Source organism: Hemiscyllium ocellatum, chromosome 11, assembly GCF_020745735.1.
Source record: "Hemiscyllium ocellatum isolate sHemOce1 chromosome 11, sHemOce1.pat.X.cur, whole genome shotgun sequence".
NCBI lineage: Eukaryota > Metazoa > Chordata > Chondrichthyes > Orectolobiformes > Hemiscylliidae > Hemiscyllium > Hemiscyllium ocellatum.
Window position 1 is genome coordinate 5,425,067 of NC_083411.1, and position 20,818 is coordinate 5,445,884.

The window sequence follows — 20,818 nt, forward strand, 5'->3', positions numbered from 1 at the left end:
GCACCCCACCCAGACCCATTCCCCCTACCCTATATTTACCCTGACTATTGCACCTAACCTACACATTCTGAGCACTATGGGCAATTTAGCATGGCCAACTCACCTAATCTGCACATCTTTGGACTGTGGGTGGAAACTGACGCAGACACAGGAAGAATGTGCAAACTCCACACACATAGTTGCCCAAGGTTGGAATCAAACCTGGGTCCCTGGTGCTGTGCCACCTCATTATCTAAGAACAGAACCTCTTCTGTAGATACTTGATGAAGGTATATCTTCAACCAATAATCACTGGATAGGTCCAAGACAAATCAAACAGAAAGGGGAATTAGTGACAATGAACTACCTCAAACAACTCATACATAGTACCACCAATTGGATGAGATGAAAAGTGTCATCAGCAGTGGACAAACAGGAGAACACCACAAAATAGTCTTAAAGTTTCTCTTTGTCAAGCCACTCAGAAAGATAACGTGTTTTCAAAATAAGTCTTTTTACCCTCTCATTAAAAATTCTGCAATTTATTTTAACTTTATTTGTAATGAACTACTAAAATAAGTAGAAGTAAGTAATATTAAACCGCAATGCAACTAAATGAAACAAAGCATACATTAGCCTGGCATTTCCATTTAGTTTTGATTATTTAGTGAATTCATGCAAAGGTATCAGGGATGGAGCAGAAGATTGGGAAGCTGAAGGGCAAACTATACTCAAACTAAATGGAATTCCTGCAATCTAGTTTAGAAAGCAGTGCATTAGAAACAGACATTCCCTCCAAAGAACGGGCCACATCACCACAGCTAATGAGTCTGGACAGAGCATTTCCATGAATTAAGTTCATTCGTAGGTCTTGGAGGCATTTTGAAAACTTAAAGAGGATCATTTAGCCTCAAGGACACTAATTGTACTTTTAAAAGTACTTTGCGTCTAATATTTTCTTAATTTACTAAAAAACTGAATTTTCTGGGTCTGTATGACTAGCAGATGATTCTGTACAATGCTTACAGAAAGTCTTTATCAGCTATTTAAGAATCAGTTTGCTCACAGTCGGTGGATTGGCACTCTGATTTATCTTTGTGATAAACTCATATTCAGCTATATTCATAAAATAGCCATCTATTACCACTCTTAAATACATCGAGAGACACATTTTAAAGCAACTCAAATGATCACATGTTCCACAACACTGCATTGCACTGCTGAAGGTTTTATGTTCAGTGATATTTGGATACATTTGGGCTGAGATTAACCAAACGAGTGAATTTCAAAATTTGCGTAATCTTGGTCACAGTTCACAGTTAGATTGTAGAAGGCACCCAAAGTGGAAACTGTACACCAAGGAAGCTTACTATATTTTCAAATTCTGATCCAAAACCTCAGCAACCATCTCAAACATTTCAGTTGAATACCGCTTGAAGCATTTCCAGAATCTCTTGGTATTCAGTCCACATTCAGAGTCCACTTTCTATATATCATCAGCATAATTCCAGTTATTTGGGCTATTTATTGTTGATTGATTGATTTATTGTTGTCACATGTAGCAAGATACAGTGAAAAGTGTTGTTTTGTGTGTTATATGCAGGCAGATCATACCATACATAGTGCATCAGGGTATAGATAAGATGATAGCAATGGTTTTTTTTCCCCTGAAGGTAAGGGAATTCAAAACTAGAGGGCATGGTTTTTGGGTGAAAGGAGAAAGATTATTAAAAGGGATCTGAGGGGCAACTTTTTCACACAGAGGGTGGTGTGTGTATCGAATGAACCTCCAAAGGAAGTGGTAGGTGCTAGTACAGTTACAACATTTGAAAGACATTTGGGCAGGTCCATGAATAGGAGAGGTTTAGAGGAATGTGGGCCAAATGCAAGCAAATGGGACTATTTAGTTTGGGAAACCTTTTCAGAACGGACAAGTTGGATCGAAGTGTTTGTTTCCAGGCTGTATTTCTCTTCTCAAAGCACATTTTGTGAACAATGTTCTCTCTAAGTTGCACAGCTGCAAACATGTGCAGCTGCTCTGATGTTTCATGCATGGTGATTGGCAATGGCACGCCAATCATGCCATTGACTTTCGATTCTAGAAGCTCATGCTTCACACAGATCTCAGAAGCCTGCCTAGATGGATGGAAAATTAGAGAAAATGGTGTTGGTGAGACTAAATATCCCACCAATTCCTGGCAGGCCCTGGTTTGTGACTGACTAAAATGAACAAGGTTCCTTCAGGTGGGAACCAAAATATGTTGGGACACATCTTCAGGAACATGCAATGGTGAAGTCAAGTCTTACCAACCGCCTTCCATTGACTGAAGTCAAGTCTTACCAACCGCCTTCCATTGACTGAAGTCAAGTCTTATCAACCGCCTCCCATCGAGCTGAAGTCAAGCAGGTCATAGTCAACCCTGAGGTACTGTGTAAGGAAGCGATTGGAATAGACAGGTCCAGAGGGAATGGTAAAGTGCCCAGACGACCATAGGGAAGCTCTCTCATTCGAGAGAGATGACTGATGGTGGTTTAAATATGTCTCAGGTGAGAGGAGAGGTTGAGAAGGAGACTGCTCCACGTTCACTTCAGCCAGTGTAGGAATTGATACTGTTGGTATCTCGCTACATCACAAACCAGCAGTCCAGCCAACAGAGCTAACCAACCTAAGATCCAGAGGTTACAAAGGCATGTATGGGGGTTTCAACAATGGATAAGGGCGTTGAAGGTAGGCAATATCATGGGCTTGGAAATTAATGGCCTTAATGCTAATATGACTGCGAGGCCTGTAGTTCAACCTGGGCTTACAACCACATTGTATCCGTCTGGTTTAGTCTCAGGGACAGGAGTCAACTTTGTTGCCAGAGAACAGAATGTGTGGCAATGGAGCAAAAACTGTCTTCCCAAAACTGGAAGAAACTTTTGCTTAATTAACTCTGATTGTTGGATAACGGCTTCACAACAGTGGAGAGACAATAGTGCTACTATCGTGATGGGTGATATTAAGGTCCATATAAAAGTTGAAGCTGAAATTTTGAGTATAGCTGAGGGGCAGCACATAGATGAGAAGCACAAGGAGGTCAAGAATAGATCTTTGGGTGACACCAAAATTCACAGCATGGGAACAGGAAGCAAAGCCTCTGCAGGTAAAATTGGCTCTAAGACTGAATGGATAAGAATGAAACTGAGTGCTATCACACCCTCTGGAGAACAGTGAAAAGTCATTGGAAGAGAATCATATGGTCACCCATTTCAAATGTTGCAAGATGAGCAAGGGTATTAATTCACTGTGTCACAGTCAGAATGTTTGTAATCTGGAATTTTGGAAAGACATTTCATGAGGGTGGTTAGTGTGAGAGCTTAATTGGAGAGATTACACATGGACAGATGGCCACAGTTTAGGGACGCAATAATATGTGGATAACAATGGGAATTTTGTGGAGGAGAGGAGACATTGGAGATGGAGCAATTTCCAAGGACAGAGGTATCAGGATTTACTTTACAGAAGGGATTAAATGGGTTAATGAAGAGAGCAGATCATAAATCTGGAATATTAATTTGATTTCTCTTCTGAGTGCTTCTAGCATTTATTTTGTTTCATTACAATTTCTAGAATTTTTTTTGTTTTTGTTGGACTATTCTTATATTTGTTTGAGTGTTAAAGATTTAGATATAATCTAACCGAGGTGTTTAAGGTGATTAAACAAATTTGACTTTACTCTTTCATTGACTGGGTGTGGGCATCACTGACTAGATATATTGCTCATCCCTAATTGCCCTTGAGAAGGGATGGTCTGTTGTGAATAGACTGGATGCAGAAAATGATTTCCTCTGGTGGGGACAGTTCTAAAGGAGGGGGGGAGAACTCAAGGTGAATGATCATGTTGAAATTTAATTTCCCACACATGTCCAAGGTTTGACATTTCTGGGATGCTGTTTGTCCTGGATTTCCTTGCTTTGTCTTTGTTGGAAGTGGAGTTGCTGCCCACCAGTTTCAGATTGGAGTCCATCAGTTCTTTACTGTTTTAGCATCAGCTAACTCTCTCCCTGACCCCATGGACTTTGCAGCAGCCTCCTTTTCACTGTTCCACCTCAATTCCTATGGCTTGGTGTTTCCTAATGTCTTTCCACCAACCCTGTCACAAGATAAAGTAACCATTGTCCTTCCATGCCATAGGGCCGCGCTCTCATTGGAGAGTGTGGGAGAGAGAGAGAGAGAGACAAATTATGGTGGTTTAACCTAGTGTTACCATGCCAGAGTTTAAGACAATGCCTAGGCTTACCTTAGTTAGTGTGGGAATTGAGTCCACACTGTTAGCATTGCTAACCAGCCAAAATGTGTGGCATTGGAAAAGCACAGCAGGTCAGGCAGCATTCGAGGAGCAGGAGAATTGATATTTCAGGCATAAGTCCTTCATCAGGCGGATGGTAGATAAATTCTTGATGACTAAGGGAATGAAAGATTAACAGTGGATGCACAGAGATGTAGAGTTGAGTTTAAAATCAGGCCGACCATGATGTTTTTGAATGGTGGGGCAGGCTCAAAAGGCTGAATGGCCTCCTCCTGTTCTTTGTATATTTGTACCAGGTGAAAATTTCAAAATTGAGATTGATAATTTTTAGGAAAGGAGACTACAGGATTCAGGGACGAATGTGGAGTTGAGATGTAAGTCAAGCCTCATCTGATTGAATGGCAAAATAGTTTCAAATCGCTGAATAGGTCGTGCTCTGTGTTCAAGTCCCACTTACCAACCAGAAAGTTGATGCTAACACTGGAGTATTTCAGCGATTTCCAGTGTGTCATTCTGTTGCTCATTCTTCATGGGTGTGCTGGCAGAGACTGGGCCCAAGGCTTCTTCGCTGCAATCACAAGTCAGTCCTGACTTTTACAGGCCTATGGTCTTGTAGGACAATGGTGACTTTACCTTTTTACAGTGCTGAAAGAGGCCACTTAGTCTTTCTTGTTTATACTATCTTGGTTGGTATCCGTAGCTTGAGATATTTGGAAATCAATCATAGAAAATGGGAACAGGAGTAGGCCATTCAATATGATCGTGGCTGATCATTAAGCTCAATAACCTAATCCTGTCCTTATCCTATTGCCTTGACCTCTTTAACATTCTATCGAAGCAAAAAGTCTCATTTAATAACATGTGAGCAGGCAGAGTTTGAAAAGGGGTGTGTGTGTGTGCGTGTGTGTGGAGTGTTGCTGAACAGAGACCTTGGAGTGCAAGTTCATAGCTCCTTGAAAGTGGAGTCACCGGTAGATATGATAGTGAAGAAGGTATGCTTTCTTTTATTGAGTATTGAGTACAGGAGTTGGGAGGTCATGTTGCGGCTGTACAGGACATTGGTTAGGCCAGTTTTGGAATATTGTGTGCAATTCTGGTCTCCTTCCTATTGGAAAGATGTTGTGAAACTTGAAAGGGTTCAGAAAAGATTTATAAGGATGTTGCCAGGATTGGAGGATTGGAGCTATAGGGAGAGGTTGAATAGGCTTGGGCTGTTTTCCCTGGAGCATCGGAGGCTGAGGAGTGTCCTCTTAGAGGTTTATAAAATCATGAGGGGCATGGATAAGATAGATAAACAAAGTATTTTCCCTGGGGTTGGGGAAGTCCTGAACTGGAGGGCATAGGTTTAGGGTGAGAGGGGAAAGATATAAAGGGGACATAAGGGATAACTTTTTCATGCAGAGGGTAGTGTGTGTATGTAACGAGCATCCAGAGGAAGTGGTGGAGGCTGGTACAATTGCCTTATTTAAAAGATAACTGAAAGTGTATATCAATAGGAAGGGTTTATAGGGATATGGGCCAAGTGCTGGCCGCCAAGTTAGGGCGGCACGGTGGCACAGTGGTTAGCACTGCTGCCTCACAGCGCCAGGGACCTGGGTTCAATTCCCGACTCAGGCGACTGACTGTGTGGAGTTTGCACGTTCTCCCCGTGTCTGCGTGGGTTTCCTCCGGGTGCTCCGGTTTCCTCCCACAGTCCAAAAATGTGCGGGTCAGGTGTATTGGCCATGCTAAGTTGCCCATAGTGTTAGGTAAGGGGTAAATGTAGGGGTATGGGTGGATTGCGCTTCGGCGGGTCGGTGTGGACTTGTTGGGCCGAAGGGCCTGTTTCCAGACTGTAAGTAATCTAATCTAAAAAAAAAAGGATAGATTAGGTTAGGATATCTGGTCGGCATGGACAAGTTGGACAAAAGTGTCTCTTTCCATGCTGTACATCTCTATGACTATGACTGGAACATAAGAATATTCTGTATCTTGAAAAAAATCAATTACCCAAGTTTTTTAAACCCATCATAAATATAATTATCTTCTCTGATCCTTCTTTAAATGTTATGCACATAGCTTGAGTAGTTTATTATATTATCCAAATAATAACTCAACGAAATATCCTTAATCTCAGTTAGGATATTAATGCAAATTCAATTATTTTATTTTTTCAAGCAATGTAGGTGTCACTGGCTGGGTCAGTGTTTGTCTCAATCTCCAATTTCCCATGAACTGAGTGGATTCTGGAGTCAATCCAAAGGACAGAGGGATCTGACCCACCTCTCCCTGAAAGTGGGATAACCTGGTCAAGAAAGCATACAGCACGCTTGCCTTCATTGGCCAGGGCATCAAATATAAAAGTTGGCAAATTATTTTACAGCTGAATAAAGCTTTAGTTAGGCCACATTTGGAACATTGCATGCAGTTCTTGGCACTACACTGCCTGAAGGATGTTGATGTTTTCGAGAGTACAAAGAAGGCTTACCAGGATGTTCCCTGGTCTGGAGTTTTAATTATGAGGAGAGGTTGGATAAACTCAAGATTGTATTCACTGGAAAGAAAGAGGCTGAGGGGCTACCTGATAGAAGCCTACAAGATTAGGAGAGGCAAATATAGGATGGATAGTCAAAGGCTTGTTCCCAGGGTAGAAAGGTCAACTACATGAGGACACAGGTTGAAGGTAAGATGGGAAAACTTAGGGGAGAAGTGTGGGGAAAATCTTTCACACAGAGGATGGTGGGTACCTGGAATGCACTGCCAGTGGAGGTGGTGAAAGCTGCCATGTTAGCAATGTTTCAGGCATTTTAATAAACACATGAATGGAAGGTGAACAGAGGGATGGAAACCATATGTGAGAAATAAGTAGTTGGTCTAAATAAGGATGAGGAATCAGTGCAGTCTTGGTATTGTTCTTTATTCTTAATTCTTTTACAGTTAAAAGTCACCCACATTACTGTGAGTCTGGAATCACTCAGATCAGACCAGATAAGTACTGTAGATTTAGTAATTTAGTAATCCAGGTGCCTTTTTAAAAAAATGACCCTGGTTTCATGACTGCCTCTGTATTATTTTTTTAAATTTCGGATCTTGTTAATTGGAATCTAAAAATATTTGTAAAATGTAGTGCTTTAACAAATTGTGGAGTCATTCATCCTTCAGAATTGTGCTGGTATCTTCAAGAATTAAACTTTATTCTCCTTTGCAATGCTGCAAGTAAATCCGATTCAAAACCATAGAAGATTGAAAAAAGATCATTCCATTATTTTTGCACTTTTGTTCTTTATTTAATATGCAAGACTAGATGTTTGATTGTGTTGTGTTGGAAGTGTTAGCAGGCAGGCAATGAAGCCTGTAGAAACATATTTAATATTCCACCAATAACTCAAAAATACCTGAAGAGATTTCATAAGGGAACTGGATGTATTTTGTGTTTATAATGTGCTGGTGCAACTTACAATTTTAACAACTTGTAAAAAAAAATGAATAAAGCAAACTGAGCAAAGGGTGCAAGCAACAAGCTCTGAAACCCATTTTATTACGAATTCACAAAAATAAGATATGTTGGTCAGACGAAAGGCTAAATACATTGACTGGTGTAAGAATAATCATACATACATACATAAAGACTATAGTTCTGTTCGCTGTTCTGAGTTAACTGATCCAAACCTGCGCTATCAGCAGTTTCGGAGGCTCCGAGACCCAGAAAGGAATTCAATCAGCTTCTGATGACTACATAGCAACCGCTGCCAGGAAGTGTGTGTGAATAACAACTGCATCAAACTCAGCTGTGATGCTTCCACAGCTGAATAACTTGCATTACTTATTCTTTCCTGCATTTACGATGACTGGTGGTTAAGGAAAAGCCAGAGTATTGCTTCATCCAAAGGACAGTGCCCCCTCAGCACTGCACTGGAATATTAACTTTGCCTCTTCCCTTTGGCCAGAATCCTGTGGTTCTGAGGCAGGTGTTCCACCAAATGAGCCAGAGCAGATCCTCAAGGGAGAGTGTTGGGGATGTAAAAACTGCTCAGTTAGTACAGTGACATTATTTTGACATTTTCAGAATACAGTATATGGGTCCACCTACAGCAGTTCAAGAAAGCAGCTCACCACCACCTTCTCAAGGGGCAATTAGGGACGGGCAATAAATACTGACCCAGCCAGTGACACTCTCACCCCAGAGTGAGACAGAAAGCATTGTCTCAGTTTCACAAGTCACTTTACTAATGTAACTCACTGAAACTTTTGAAAAAAAAATTATTTTGTCTCATTCTTAGCAATACAGCATAAGAATCAGCAATAATCAAACTGCATAATAAATTACAATTGTCAAGCAGATGTTAGAATTATTCTACAGTCAATTGAGAATTGTACAAAATGCAGCAGTTTAGGAAGGCAGCTCACCACCACCTTCTCAAGGGGCAACTAGGGATATTCAATAAATGCTGACCCAGTCAGTGACACCCACATCCCAAAGGTGAAATATAAGGCATTGTCTCAGCTTCACAAGTCACTTTACTATCTAACACACCGTGGTATGATGGCTCAGTGGTTAGCGCTGCTGCCTCGCAGTGCCAGGGTTTAATTCCAGCCTCAGGCGACTGTCTGTGTGGAGTTTACATGTCCTCCCCATGTCTGCGTGGGTTTCTCCTGGGTGCTCTAGTTTCCTCCCACAGTCCAAAAGATGTGCAGGTTAAGTGGACTGGCCATGCTAAATGGTCCATAATGTTCAGGGATGTGTAGGTTCGCTGCATTAGTTGGGGGTTAATGAAGAGTAGTAGGGTAGGGAAATGGGTTGCTCTTTGGAGGGTCGGTGTGGACTTGTTGGGCCAAACGGCCTGTTTCCACACTGCAGGGATTCTAAGTTCCGTTTTCCTAACAGACTCAGCAAGTTTTTTTTTAACTTCACTTGATGGAGGAAGGAATGAGTCAGGGTGAAGAAACGCACAGATGACCCCAGACCAAGTTTAAATGCCAGCACTGAACTCTCTGTCACTTCACCCAATTAAAGTAGGAAGGGTATTTCTGACCCCTACCAGTGAGCCAGGAGATCCAGGTTCAAGTCCCACCCACTCCAGCAGGGTTAATAATATCTCTAAAAACAGTTAATTCTGAATATTACAAACTTTATCTGAAAGTGCTCCTTGGTACAGTGGTATTGCCTCTGCCTCTGAGTCAGAAGGTCCATGTTCAAGTTCCCACCTGCACGGGAGGTATGGCATAACATCTCTGAATTGGGGAATTTCGAAAAAAAACATTACCGCTGTGGTGTAGGTTTAACTTCCTTCTCGATTTAACATTTCAGAGTTAACATCATAAAAAGAATCTGAAAAATCTTTTGGAAGAAAAATTACTGGCCACTTTAATGGGAACGACATTTTGGTGTATGAATGAGTCTGGACCCGGCAGCGGGTGAAATGTGCAGTGAAAGCAAATTGCACTTATACGGTGAACCGAAAGCAAAAGCTACTGGAGGTCAGGAAGCATGCATGGAGAGAGGACAAGTTACCGTGCCCAGGAAAGACGGTTCTTCATCAGAGCTGAAGGTTCTGTTCCTCCGCTTGTGTCAGGAAATCGGATCGCCTGCGCTCTAGTTCCGACTTTACACACGCCAAAAAAGTCTTTCCACCCTCTCTTAGTTCAGTCTCCCGTTTCTCCCACCCTTTCCTGCATCCAGTTCAATTCCAATTCTCCCGGTTTTTTTCCGTTCTCGCTGCCTGTGTTTGTCACTTCGTTAATCGCACTGATTAAGGAGAAAGGTCCCGTTATCCGGCATCCTCGGCAGGAATGTGCGTGCCACATAGCATTGAAGTTGCAGGATTGCAGGCAAAATTCCCCCCTCCCCACCCCACCCCCACTCTCTCCCCCTGGGCAAGAACCACCTCATCCCCAACATATTCTACACCTTGTTGCTTTCACCTTGAAGAGAGAACATTTACATTTCGAAGCGACCTGCTAGGGTTCCCAAAACTACTTGCAGCCAATCAAATACTTTGGGAAAAAAAATGCTTTCAATCGATTTGCTTTCAGTCTCTAAAATTCTAATCAATTCAAGGAATACCGTCTTTAACCCGTTGGATCCAATTAAATTGAAATAAAAGAACTTCCGTTTGTTGAATCCTGTTTTTAAAATCGTGAATAAAAGCTCAGAAAGAAGGAAAACAATAATATAAATATATTTATTTTCCTCAGACAAAATGTTGGAACATTTTGGAGTGAAACTCTGGTGCCACTCAGTGAGGGGCGGTTTCAGGTTGAGCTCTCACCCCTCAGTAGCTTCTCTCGCCACATCAGAGCAGGTATTGTGTTTTTTAAACCAACATTCCCCCCCTTCCCAAAAAAAACACAAAATCGTGGTCTAAAAAGGCATCTGGATAGGTATATGAATAGAGAGGGTTCAGAGGGATTCGGACCAAATGTTCGCAAATGGAACTAGATTAGTCTGGTCGGCATTAACTTGTGGGACCGAAGGGTCTGTTTCAGAGCTGGACATCTCTACAACTGCCTAGCATTAGAGCGTCCTGCTACAGGGTCCAATCATCAGTAAGAAGTGGATCAGGGTCCCTGGAGACATTGTAATATCACACTGTAATATCCTCCCTCTACAAGTCTGCAGTGCTCACTTTCTCCTCGAAGATTGTAATATCACAGGTGGAGAACTGAGGATGAACAACACGGGTCCTGTCCCCCAGTTGTAACATTCAGAGGACAAAGACATGTTCACAGGCTGCAGTCAATGCGGTCTCATTTAGATTGTTTTTACAGGCAAACCTCATTTCTATTCCTTTACATTTAAATACACGTGTGTTTAATTCACTAGAAAGCTACTTCTACAAGTACCATCCAGTTGTGTTGCGGTTTCTTTGTTTAAAAAAAGGACACCTTGATTATAGGAAGGATTAAAAGCGACATGCTAATGGTAACGTCCGCTTTTCCTCCAACAAATCTTTAAAACGGTCTTCATTAAAAGTGTCCTCCGTGGGCAATATTTTATTCAGTGGTCCTTAGCTGCGGAATGATTTCTGCGTGTCGCTCCTTCCTGCAAAACCACACGACACCAGGTTAGAGTCCAACAGGTTTATTTGGGAGCGCCGCTCTGAAAGCTTGTGATTTCAAATAAACCTGTTGGGCGAAAATCTGGCGTCGTGGGACTTCAGACTTTGTCCACCTCAGTCCAACACCGGCACCCCCCGACAACATCAGGGCTTCCTCCAACACTTTGCGAACGGAGCGCGCTGCAACCTGTTGCATTGGGGATTTTCTCTGGACCCATCCACGGCCGAACGTTCCTGTATAAGGGTCTGGCAGGGCGCGTCGGAAAGATGTGGCTATGGATAACCCGTGGCGGAATTCTCTACAGGCTGCTGTTCACGTCCACCCGTTTAATTTCCAGTCTAATTCAGTTTGTAAAAATCGTTTTCTTTTCCCAAACCTAGGCAAACCCCTTTTTATTTAAATCCCCCCAAAATAATCTGTGTGTCGGGTAGGATAAATATAAACTTCACAACACAGACCGTGTCAATTTCCTACGTTTAATTTAAATATTTTCTCAACCTCTAATCTGCTAGGAATGAACTAAATTGTCCTAATTTTACTTCATCGCCATTTTACCTTCACTCCTGCGAAAAAATTAATACCCTCTTTTCCAAATTAAGCACCTTAAATCCAAAATACAAGCAGTGGTCAACTCCCCAGACTGCAATGAAAACAAGTGGTGTTAGCAGGTGGAACATGTTTGTTTGTGAGAGACTGGAGAGCCAGCGAAATGACCCCGCACTCATTTCGTTGCGTCTTTCGCTAATTTGCGGATATCCCAGACCCCTTTAGCCCCCAGAAAGGTCTTTTTTTAGGGGTAGTCGCTGTTGGTAGTGGGGTAGGTGGAACTGCAACTAACCGCGTCAAGGAACAGCAACGTTGAGCCGGTTTGAAGATTTCCAGCAACTGGGCGAGGAATGCAGACCATCCGAAAGTTTAGGATTATCGTGAAAACTTCCCTCGGGAGAGGATATTATGGGGGTAAGGGTCAGGTATCAGCGTTTAGACAAACCCTGCATCTGAGGCGAACTCTGAAAATGATAACTGTGGTGTAATTTTCGACAGAGCGATTTTAATCTAACCCGTGCTCGCTTTTCGTATTCACGAGATCCACAGGGAAGATTAAGTCCAAAATTAACGAACAAATTGCGTAACGTGCTGCCAGCCACCCAGCAAATAACAGAACACAGCAGGTGCCTCGGGGAGGGTTGACAGTACCTGGGGAATGGAAAGGCCCTGGATATAGAAATGTGCTGGAGAAACTCAGCAGGTCTGACAGTATCTGTGGAGAGAGAAGCAGAGTTAAGGTTTCGAGTCTGATTAGGATTTATTACTGAACGACATTTTCAAGCATTCTCAGTTTGACCCTTTGGCTTTCCAACCCCGTTATGAATCTCTTCACAAACTCGGGTCTGAAGAACTGTCCCTGGACACCCACAGTTCAATCCATTCTGTTCCCTCAGTCTCCACAGATCCTGCCAGACCTACTGAGTACTTCTCCTCTTCCCTGCACTCCCCCCTCCCCCCATTTCATGTTCATTGACGATGTTCCTTTATTTTTTAAAAAGGGTTATAACAGATTTGAAAAAGCACGATTATATCTGCGATTAAAATCGGGCGAAGGGAGAAGCGGGATAGTGTGGCTCAGGAACCTTCCCCCACCCCCCACCCCCCCTACCCCCAAAATAAAATACAGGAAAATTGAATGGATCATTTGGGAAATGGAAAAGAACCGAGAGTTACTGTTTCCCACCTGCCTCAGACAGAACATTTCCCCCCCCCCCCAATCTACAAGTGCTAATTCCTGAAACGTTGGTTATTCAACTGACACCGATTTGATGTTGAGATTGTGACGCCTCTATTCAATAATGCTGTTAATATCACTTTTTTAAAAAATCCTTCAACTCAAACCATTGGTATATCAGCAATCCTGTTATGGGCATGGATACACGCGGCGAATTTCCCCACCCGGTATTCCAACAGGAATGAGTTTTTAAGAAAACGATCCGTTTTCTTGCTCTGGGAGATTATTTACAGCAGTAGAGAGCGGAAACTGCGGCTTTATAAAAGTAAGGTTCATCTCCTAAATCTTCAGGGGCTGAATAGATTACAAATGTCATGCATTTTTAAAGGGGGAAAAAAACCAACAAATTTCTGGCAGTATTGATGCTGCCTATTTGTTAGCGTGTAAGTCCACCGGGAAGTATTTTAGCGTTGCTGGGATAAAGCGACTCTCGCCGAGTTACACTTGCTGGCCACAATCAGGAGCAGTTCAGTGACTGACTTAACTTTGTCCATCTCCCGGTCGCCCAGAGAGTATCCTCCGGCTGGGCATTAGGACAAGTCCTTGGGGTTGAGAATGCATTGGAAATCTCGGCCTCGACCATAATTCATAAAATCATGAGGCCAGGGGGACAAAAGGTCGGCCCGAAACTGCCTGCAACAGGTTGTGTAGTAGACAGATACTCACTACACTTTAAAATAAAATAGCGCATGTGCTGTGGTATAATTCGCCAGTTTCTATTTATTGTTTGAAGCAATGGATGGAGATTTTTAAAAAATACTACAACGAAAGGTCAACCCATCAAATTACAGCTCAGTTAGTACGTAATTGTCAGCTCTAAAAACAAGACGCATCCCCTTAAAGTGTTCCTTTAAAAATGCCGCCTATCAGTTGCTTTTCAATTCCCCACAATTAAAATATTAATCCTGGATGGTCCCAGTTTAATCAGAGCTGCCTCTCCTTCTGTTTGTGTCCTTTTGTTTTGGTGTTCTGTTGGAGAGATACTGGGCCAACATCAGCGCTCATGTTTCATTTTTTAAAAAAAAATCCAAGATAAATAGTTGTTGGTTCCACAATGAGACACATTTCTGCTGTGAGAGCGCTGCCCTTACAGTACTGACTTTGAAAGGACGGACGTTCCATAAGTTTTTGTCAGTTTTATTTGCAACCGCATCGGCCTCATAGAAGGGGCATTGACACAGAGAGAATATCCTACATTTTCAGCTTCTCTCTATCAACCGAAAATGCCTCTGCGTGAAAAGCTGTAATAAAGGTGGAATGAAAATAGGAATTGGAATGAAGTATAGCGGGCAGAGAACCTCTCCAGTCCTCCTGGGGAGGGGGAGAGTTACAACTGGCACTAAGACTTCAGAGGAACCCAATTCTGGTTTTAACAAGGCTGGTGGAAAGAATTAACACTGTTTTAAAGCGCGTTAAAAATTAGAGGTATTTAGGGAGTGACAAAAGCACGATACACTCTTTTTATAAACGATTTCATTTAGTGAAATCAGCTCTTAAAATGCACCGAAATGTGCCCTGAATAAGTTTTTTTAAAGTCAGTCCCAGCTACAATTAATGTCAGCGTCTCCCGCCTCAGTACTCCGGCCATCTGCGGCTCTCGAGTAAAAACGGTAACAATATTGTCCACTCAGCCCGAAACAGAAAGGACAGGCTTTCGGAATCTATATTAAAGGATCCGCTGGACAAGGCCAGGGACCGACAGGATACAGGTAGCTTCTGCAGGAGAACAATGTGAGGATGGAAATGTCAGACACTGTCCCGAAACCCCACAATCTCCGGCAAAGTGCTGCATGTAAGTCCGAGAATTCAAGGGGGGGGTAGGGCGTTAAGAAATAACCTGTTCTCTGCTGGGAGCACGCAGCACGGTCCAGGATTTCTGTCGCTTTCAGCGCGCACACACACACACACAAAGCTCAGATTTTAGTCCAAGTTACACTAATCAATGAATTGAAAAGCTTTTACTCTAAACGGCGCTCCCCGGGGAAGTTGGAGCGAATGATTACTGAAAATATTCGTTTGTGAGACAAATTAACAAAAAAATGAGTCGGTCTCAGTGAGGATTTTTTTAAATTGAAACCACTTGTTGCATTATGTTTGTCCTGGTTTTCGGTTGAGCGAGTTTAAACTGGGGTAGACAATCCGATTGGAGGGAGTGGATCCTTTCTGATCATTTGGAGTATTTAAAGGGCTTCAAATCTAGCTCTAAATCCAACCTTAACAGGTAGTTTAACATCAAGAAAACGCAACTAAGGCTGGAGATGAATTGTACGATTTTTAATTCGTCTAACTAAACTATCTGTGAAACGGAGGCACAATTGCAACCGATTGGCACTTGTTACCGCTCGTTAGCAGTTCGTTATCAACGACAGGAACAGGGTGGGGGTGGGGGAGGTGTGGAATGAATGACGGAATTCCACCCTCAGTCTCAAAGAATAAAGAAATTTAACTACATCTTTCAACTGTCAGGGGTTTTTAATGGAGCCAATCAGAAATAGAAATCCAATTCTAAATCTTAAAGGAGCGATCGCGAAAACAATGGAAGAGTCCGTAGAAATCTTTGTATATCAATGAAAGATCCGCTTGACCATTCAAGACATCAATTGTTCATCATTTTAAAAAGAAACGTTAGGAGTGCTAATACAAGAATCCGGGCCGCGTGTGTCGTTTTGTAAAAAAAAACAAATTTATTCAACCTCAGTTCAGGAACAAGAGCCGGAGATTTCTTTTTAATTATAAAGAAAACTTATTAGTAAACTAGAACATCTCTTCAATATATAGTTACTCAATCGACATGGTAGATACTGCCTTCAAAAACACAAATCCCAGAAACCGGGAGTAGGGTCTAGATATAGCTTAAAATGTTCACAAGCCTGAAAAGAAGGTGTAACACAAAATACTATAAATTAAACTCTGCGTTGCGACCCGCACTCTTAAAACCTAAAAAAAACAAGGCAGAAGGCCAAACAGGTTAAAAACAAACCCTACAAAAAGGTATAATTTTTCCGCATGGTTTTGAAACAAGCTGAATGACACATTAAAAGTTATTTACAGATACAAGGAATTAGGTAAACATTTTCCAAACTCTTCCCCGCCCTCCCCCCCTTCCCCTCGCAGTTCCGCTGCCTGTAAATCTGACGGCATTAGAAGTCCCAAAAAAGGCTTTAATATAAAAGTCGGCATCTAAAAGGAGTCTCGCCCGTGTAGAAACGTTGATTGTCTCAACTGGAGAGAGAAGAGGAAAAACTTCAGCATTCAGAAACCAATTTCTTTTTTAAAAAACTCTTTAAAAGGTTGTTATGCCGCGGAGTGCTTCCTTCAGATAAGAGATCTCTTTCTCTCTCTCTCTCGCACACACACACACACAAACCACAACATTTTCAATCGGTTTGGGGATAAGAGTGGGAATAACATGCCTCTCAAATAACTGAGTTTTGTTTAAATGTCTGTAGAAATCGGGGAGAGTTTGGGTTGTTTGTGTGCGTGTGTTTCCTAATTTTTTTTTGCTTAAATGTGCGTTAGGGGCACTGTTGAACTCACCCCTGTGCCGGGTATGGCTGTATTCTGATAGTGTTGGTGAACACTGTGCAGTCTGCTGCTCTGGGCGGACGGGTCACCAGCCTCTCCTCCTGGAGGGAGATACATACTAATCATGTCCCGGAGATCTCCCAGGCAAGCCCCCCGGGAGTGGGAGGTGAGCGGGGGTGGTGTGGTTGGCTCTGTTTTCACCATGGAGCTGATTGCATTCTGCTGCCCATAAGCCGGGGACATGCTGTAGGTGGAAGCGGCGTTCATGTAGTTCTGGGCGCTGGACATCATGGGGCTGTACTGAAGACTGGCCATCTCATAGCGGTGCATCTGCGGGATCTGGGGGCTGTTAATCCCTGGATGTTGGGAGTAAGCTAACTGATCCTGCATGAGCGGGTAAGTCCCGTTGGCCCAGCCGTTCATGTGAGAGTAACTCTCCATTCTCTGGCTCGCTCCCACGCTGTTGTTCACTGGCACTGCTCCTGGAGAGAGCAGCCCGCCAGGGAGGGAGTATTTGTCCTTTTTGATGAGGGTTTTGGTTTTCCGCCGCGGTCGGTATTTGTAATCCGGATGTTCCTTCATGTGCAAAGCTCGGAGCCTCTTGGCTTCGTCAATGAACGGCCGCTTCTCAGCATCCGACAGAAGTTTCCAGTCGGCCCCGAGTCTCTTGCTGATCTCCGAGTTGTGCATTTTGGGGTTCTCTTGGGCCATCTTTCTCCTCTGGCCCCGGGACCACACCATGAAGGCGTTCATGGGCCTTTTCACGCGGTCTGGGTTCGCTCCCGGATTCTTGTTGCTGTTCCCCGGAGCGGAGCTGCCGATCGCCCCGGTGTTGGACTGGGAAACAGCCGGCTTCAGGTCGGTTTCCATCATGCTGTACATTGGAGCTACTCCTGGGGCAGAGAGCACAGGCTAGGAGCGAAAAAACAAAAACAAAAAAAAACAGACACAAACGTAGAGGAAGGGGGAGGGGGTGGGGGTTGAGGTGAAGGAAGGGGGGGTGGGGTGGGGACTACAGAGTTCCCTCAGGCGACTCCAGCAAACTGAAGACGCACTGATCAAGGACGGCACCGAAATTCTTCTGCCAAACTTGCTCTGGCTGAGGAGTTAATAGACACCTTTCCATGTGATGTAGAGTGACAGCCTAGCAATGAGTTGCTGCCAGCCAATCACAGCTCCCTCCCAGGACAGGTCCCTCATCCAGGGCTGTTTGGGAATGGGAGCAAATCATCCTCACCGCCACCCTGCCTCACACACACACACACACACACACACCCCTCACACAGACACACACCCCTCACACACACACACACACCCCTCACACAGACACACACTCCCTTCCCATAGATATACACCCCCACCCCTCACACAGACACACACCCCATCCCATACATATACACCCCACTCCCCCTCACACAGACACACCCCCAATCCCATACATATACACCCCACTCCCCCTCACACAGACACACCCCCCATCCCATACATATACACCCCACTCCCCCTCACACAGACACACCCCCCATCCCATACATATACACCCCACTTCCCCTCACACAGACATACACCCCATCCCATACATATACACCCCACTCCCCCTCACACAGACACACACCCCATCCCATACATATACACCCCACTCCCCCTCACACACGCCCTTCCCGTACATACATACACACTCCTCACTCTCCCTCACACCGACACGACACTGTCTTCCACACACACCCTTTCCCACATATACCTACGCCAACCCTTCACACTAACACACAACCCCATCCCACAGACACACACACCACTCCCCACACAGGCACACACATCCCCTTACACACACACCACCCCACACAATACACACAACCTCTCACACAGATACATACATCCCCTCACGCAGAAACACACCACCAGCAGCTCCACACAGACGTCCCCACACACACACACATACATACACACACTAGCCCCCCTCAGAGGCACACAACCTCTCTCACACAGGCACACACATCCCCTTCCACACATACCCATCCCACCCCCTCACACGATCCTCCCAAACACACCCTCAGACACACACCCCCACCCACACACTCCACACCCTCTCTCTCACACAGACACACCAACCCTTTCTCTTACACACACACTCGTACACACACCCTCCTACACATCCCACCCCCTCACACACACTGACCCCCTTCCCACACGCAACCCCAAATCCACACCCCCAACCCTCACATTTTCTCTCTCACACACAGCTAGGTGAGAATTTCGGACTGGAATCTCCCCCCATCCGCAAACTCTCACTCTCCTCCAGAAAAAAAGATGATTACTGATTTTTTTCAAAAAAAAGGAAGACTTTGTTCGATTTTTTTTAAAAAAAGAGGCGACCCTACAATGCGGCCAGTTCACACTCCCACAGATGGGAGTGCATTCACCAAAGCACGGTCAGATCCCTGGCGATCTGCAAATGTTCCTCTCTTTAAAAATATTCTGAATTGTCGAACTTTGTTTAGAGGAGGTGGAAGTTTGCAAGAGGCTCCGAGACAAAGGAATAGTTTTGCATTTGTTTAAAATAATCACAGCTCATCTCAATCAGTTCGACTGCACATACGATTATATATTTTTTAAAAATACTGATTCCGATTATTTTCCGCAGAAAGCAAGATGAGATAACTGCATGTTTCCCTGTGCGTCCTGTTTTGAAGCTGTGTTCTGGGAGGCTCGGTTTGTACATTAGAGAAAGAGAGAGAGAGGGAGAGCTTGTGGACAGAAGCAACTACAGGTGTCTCTCGTTCCCTCTCTCACTCTCTGTGTTCGGTTTTAGGAACTCGGCGCTTTCTTTTTGGTGATTGACAGCTTCACCCCGTGTCAATCAAACTCTCTGTGGTCAGTTTCTCAATTGCAGATTGTTTGGTCGCTATGGTAACCGCATCGCCTTGTCATTTCTGGAAGGCGTCCAGGGACAGCTCAGGCTCAGTGCTGGCTGGAGTGTAACAGCGGATCTGGCCCTGATTTGCACCGCATCTTTGGATGGGGGTCCCGACCCTTCAAGGGCAAAATCACCTCCATCTTTGCTCCTGCAAAAAGCACAAACTTTCCTCCCCAATCTAAAACAAATTAAAATGCAAATTCACGAAGGATTCACTTCATCCAAACCACCCGCTTTTACTTCCTCTCTCAAACTTTTAACTTTTTTTTGTTTGCTTAGTACCTTGGAAATGTAATTTCAAAATGTGCAAATTTTAAAATGTACAATTCCGCAAGGCGAGCAGTTTCAGAAACACTTCCCTCTCTCTCTCTCTGTCACACACACACACATAGAAAGAGAGACAGAGAGGGAGACTCTGATTTCCTAACCTACTGGGGTCAGATGGAGATCACTGTTCCAAACAGCAACCGGAAACGTCCGAGTACAATGAAGTTGTAATGTGAATTTCTCCTGGGATAGAGGACGCGCGGACAATCAGCCCCAGCAGGTTTGGGTGGTAATGATTTCTGACGCTAAAACCGAGAACTCATTAAATTATGTGTCATCTGCGGAAAGTAAAAATATTTCTGTTTGAAATTAACCTGTTCAGAGTTGCTATCACCGACCTCTGGAGCAGGTGGGGCTTGACCTGGTCCTCCCAGTCCAGGGGTAGGTACACGACCACTAGAGGGCCAAGCTTCTCAACAAGATACAGCCTGAACACATTCCAAAGCACATCTGTTCCGATGTAACGTTTCTTCAAGACGGCATTAGACGCAGTTCTTCAGTTTATAGGGTATGGGGATGAAAGCAGGATGGTGGGGCAGGTTTGAAGGGCTGAATGGCCTACTCCTGCTTCTGCAGATGCATCTGAACATTTAAAGGTGCTTCTTTTTTTTAAAAAAAACAACAAATAGGTCAGATCATGTTATGGCAGGTAACCCGGGTCTCCTGGCCCAGATGTTGTGACACTACCACTGCATCACAAAAACTGTAGTGTGGGCGCATCAATATAATTTTTTTTCCAACGGCTGTCGCTGGTAAGACTTGAATTTTGGTCTAAATGGTCTGGAAGAGGAACTAATCTAGACAGCATTCAGAAAATGAACCAGTTTGATGTGGGGGGGGGGGGGGGGGGTCAGGAATCACATGTAGGCCAGAACAGGTAAGGACAGCTGATTCCCTTCCCTTATTAAAAAAAAGGGACATTAATGAACCACAGATGACTTTTTTCCTTAACAAACTAGA

The 20,818-nt window shown here is 43.9% G+C and overlaps 1 protein-coding gene across 1 annotated transcript; it reads right to left on the reverse strand.

Annotated features, from left to right (window-relative positions):
* Nucleotides 1-16,201: 16,201 nt before the first annotated feature.
* Nucleotides 16,202-17,670, reverse strand: sox3 (SRY-box transcription factor 3). The gene is made up of 2 exons (XM_060832004.1): nucleotides 16,630-17,670; nucleotides 16,202-16,314 (listed from the first exon to the last, which is right to left on the reverse strand). The coding sequence occupies exons 1-2, from the start codon at nucleotides 17,497-17,499 to the stop codon at nucleotides 16,273-16,275; spliced, it is 912 nt and encodes a 303-aa protein (XP_060687987.1). The 5' UTR covers nucleotides 17,500-17,670; the 3' UTR covers nucleotides 16,202-16,272.
* Nucleotides 17,671-20,818: the final 3,148 nt, after the last annotated feature.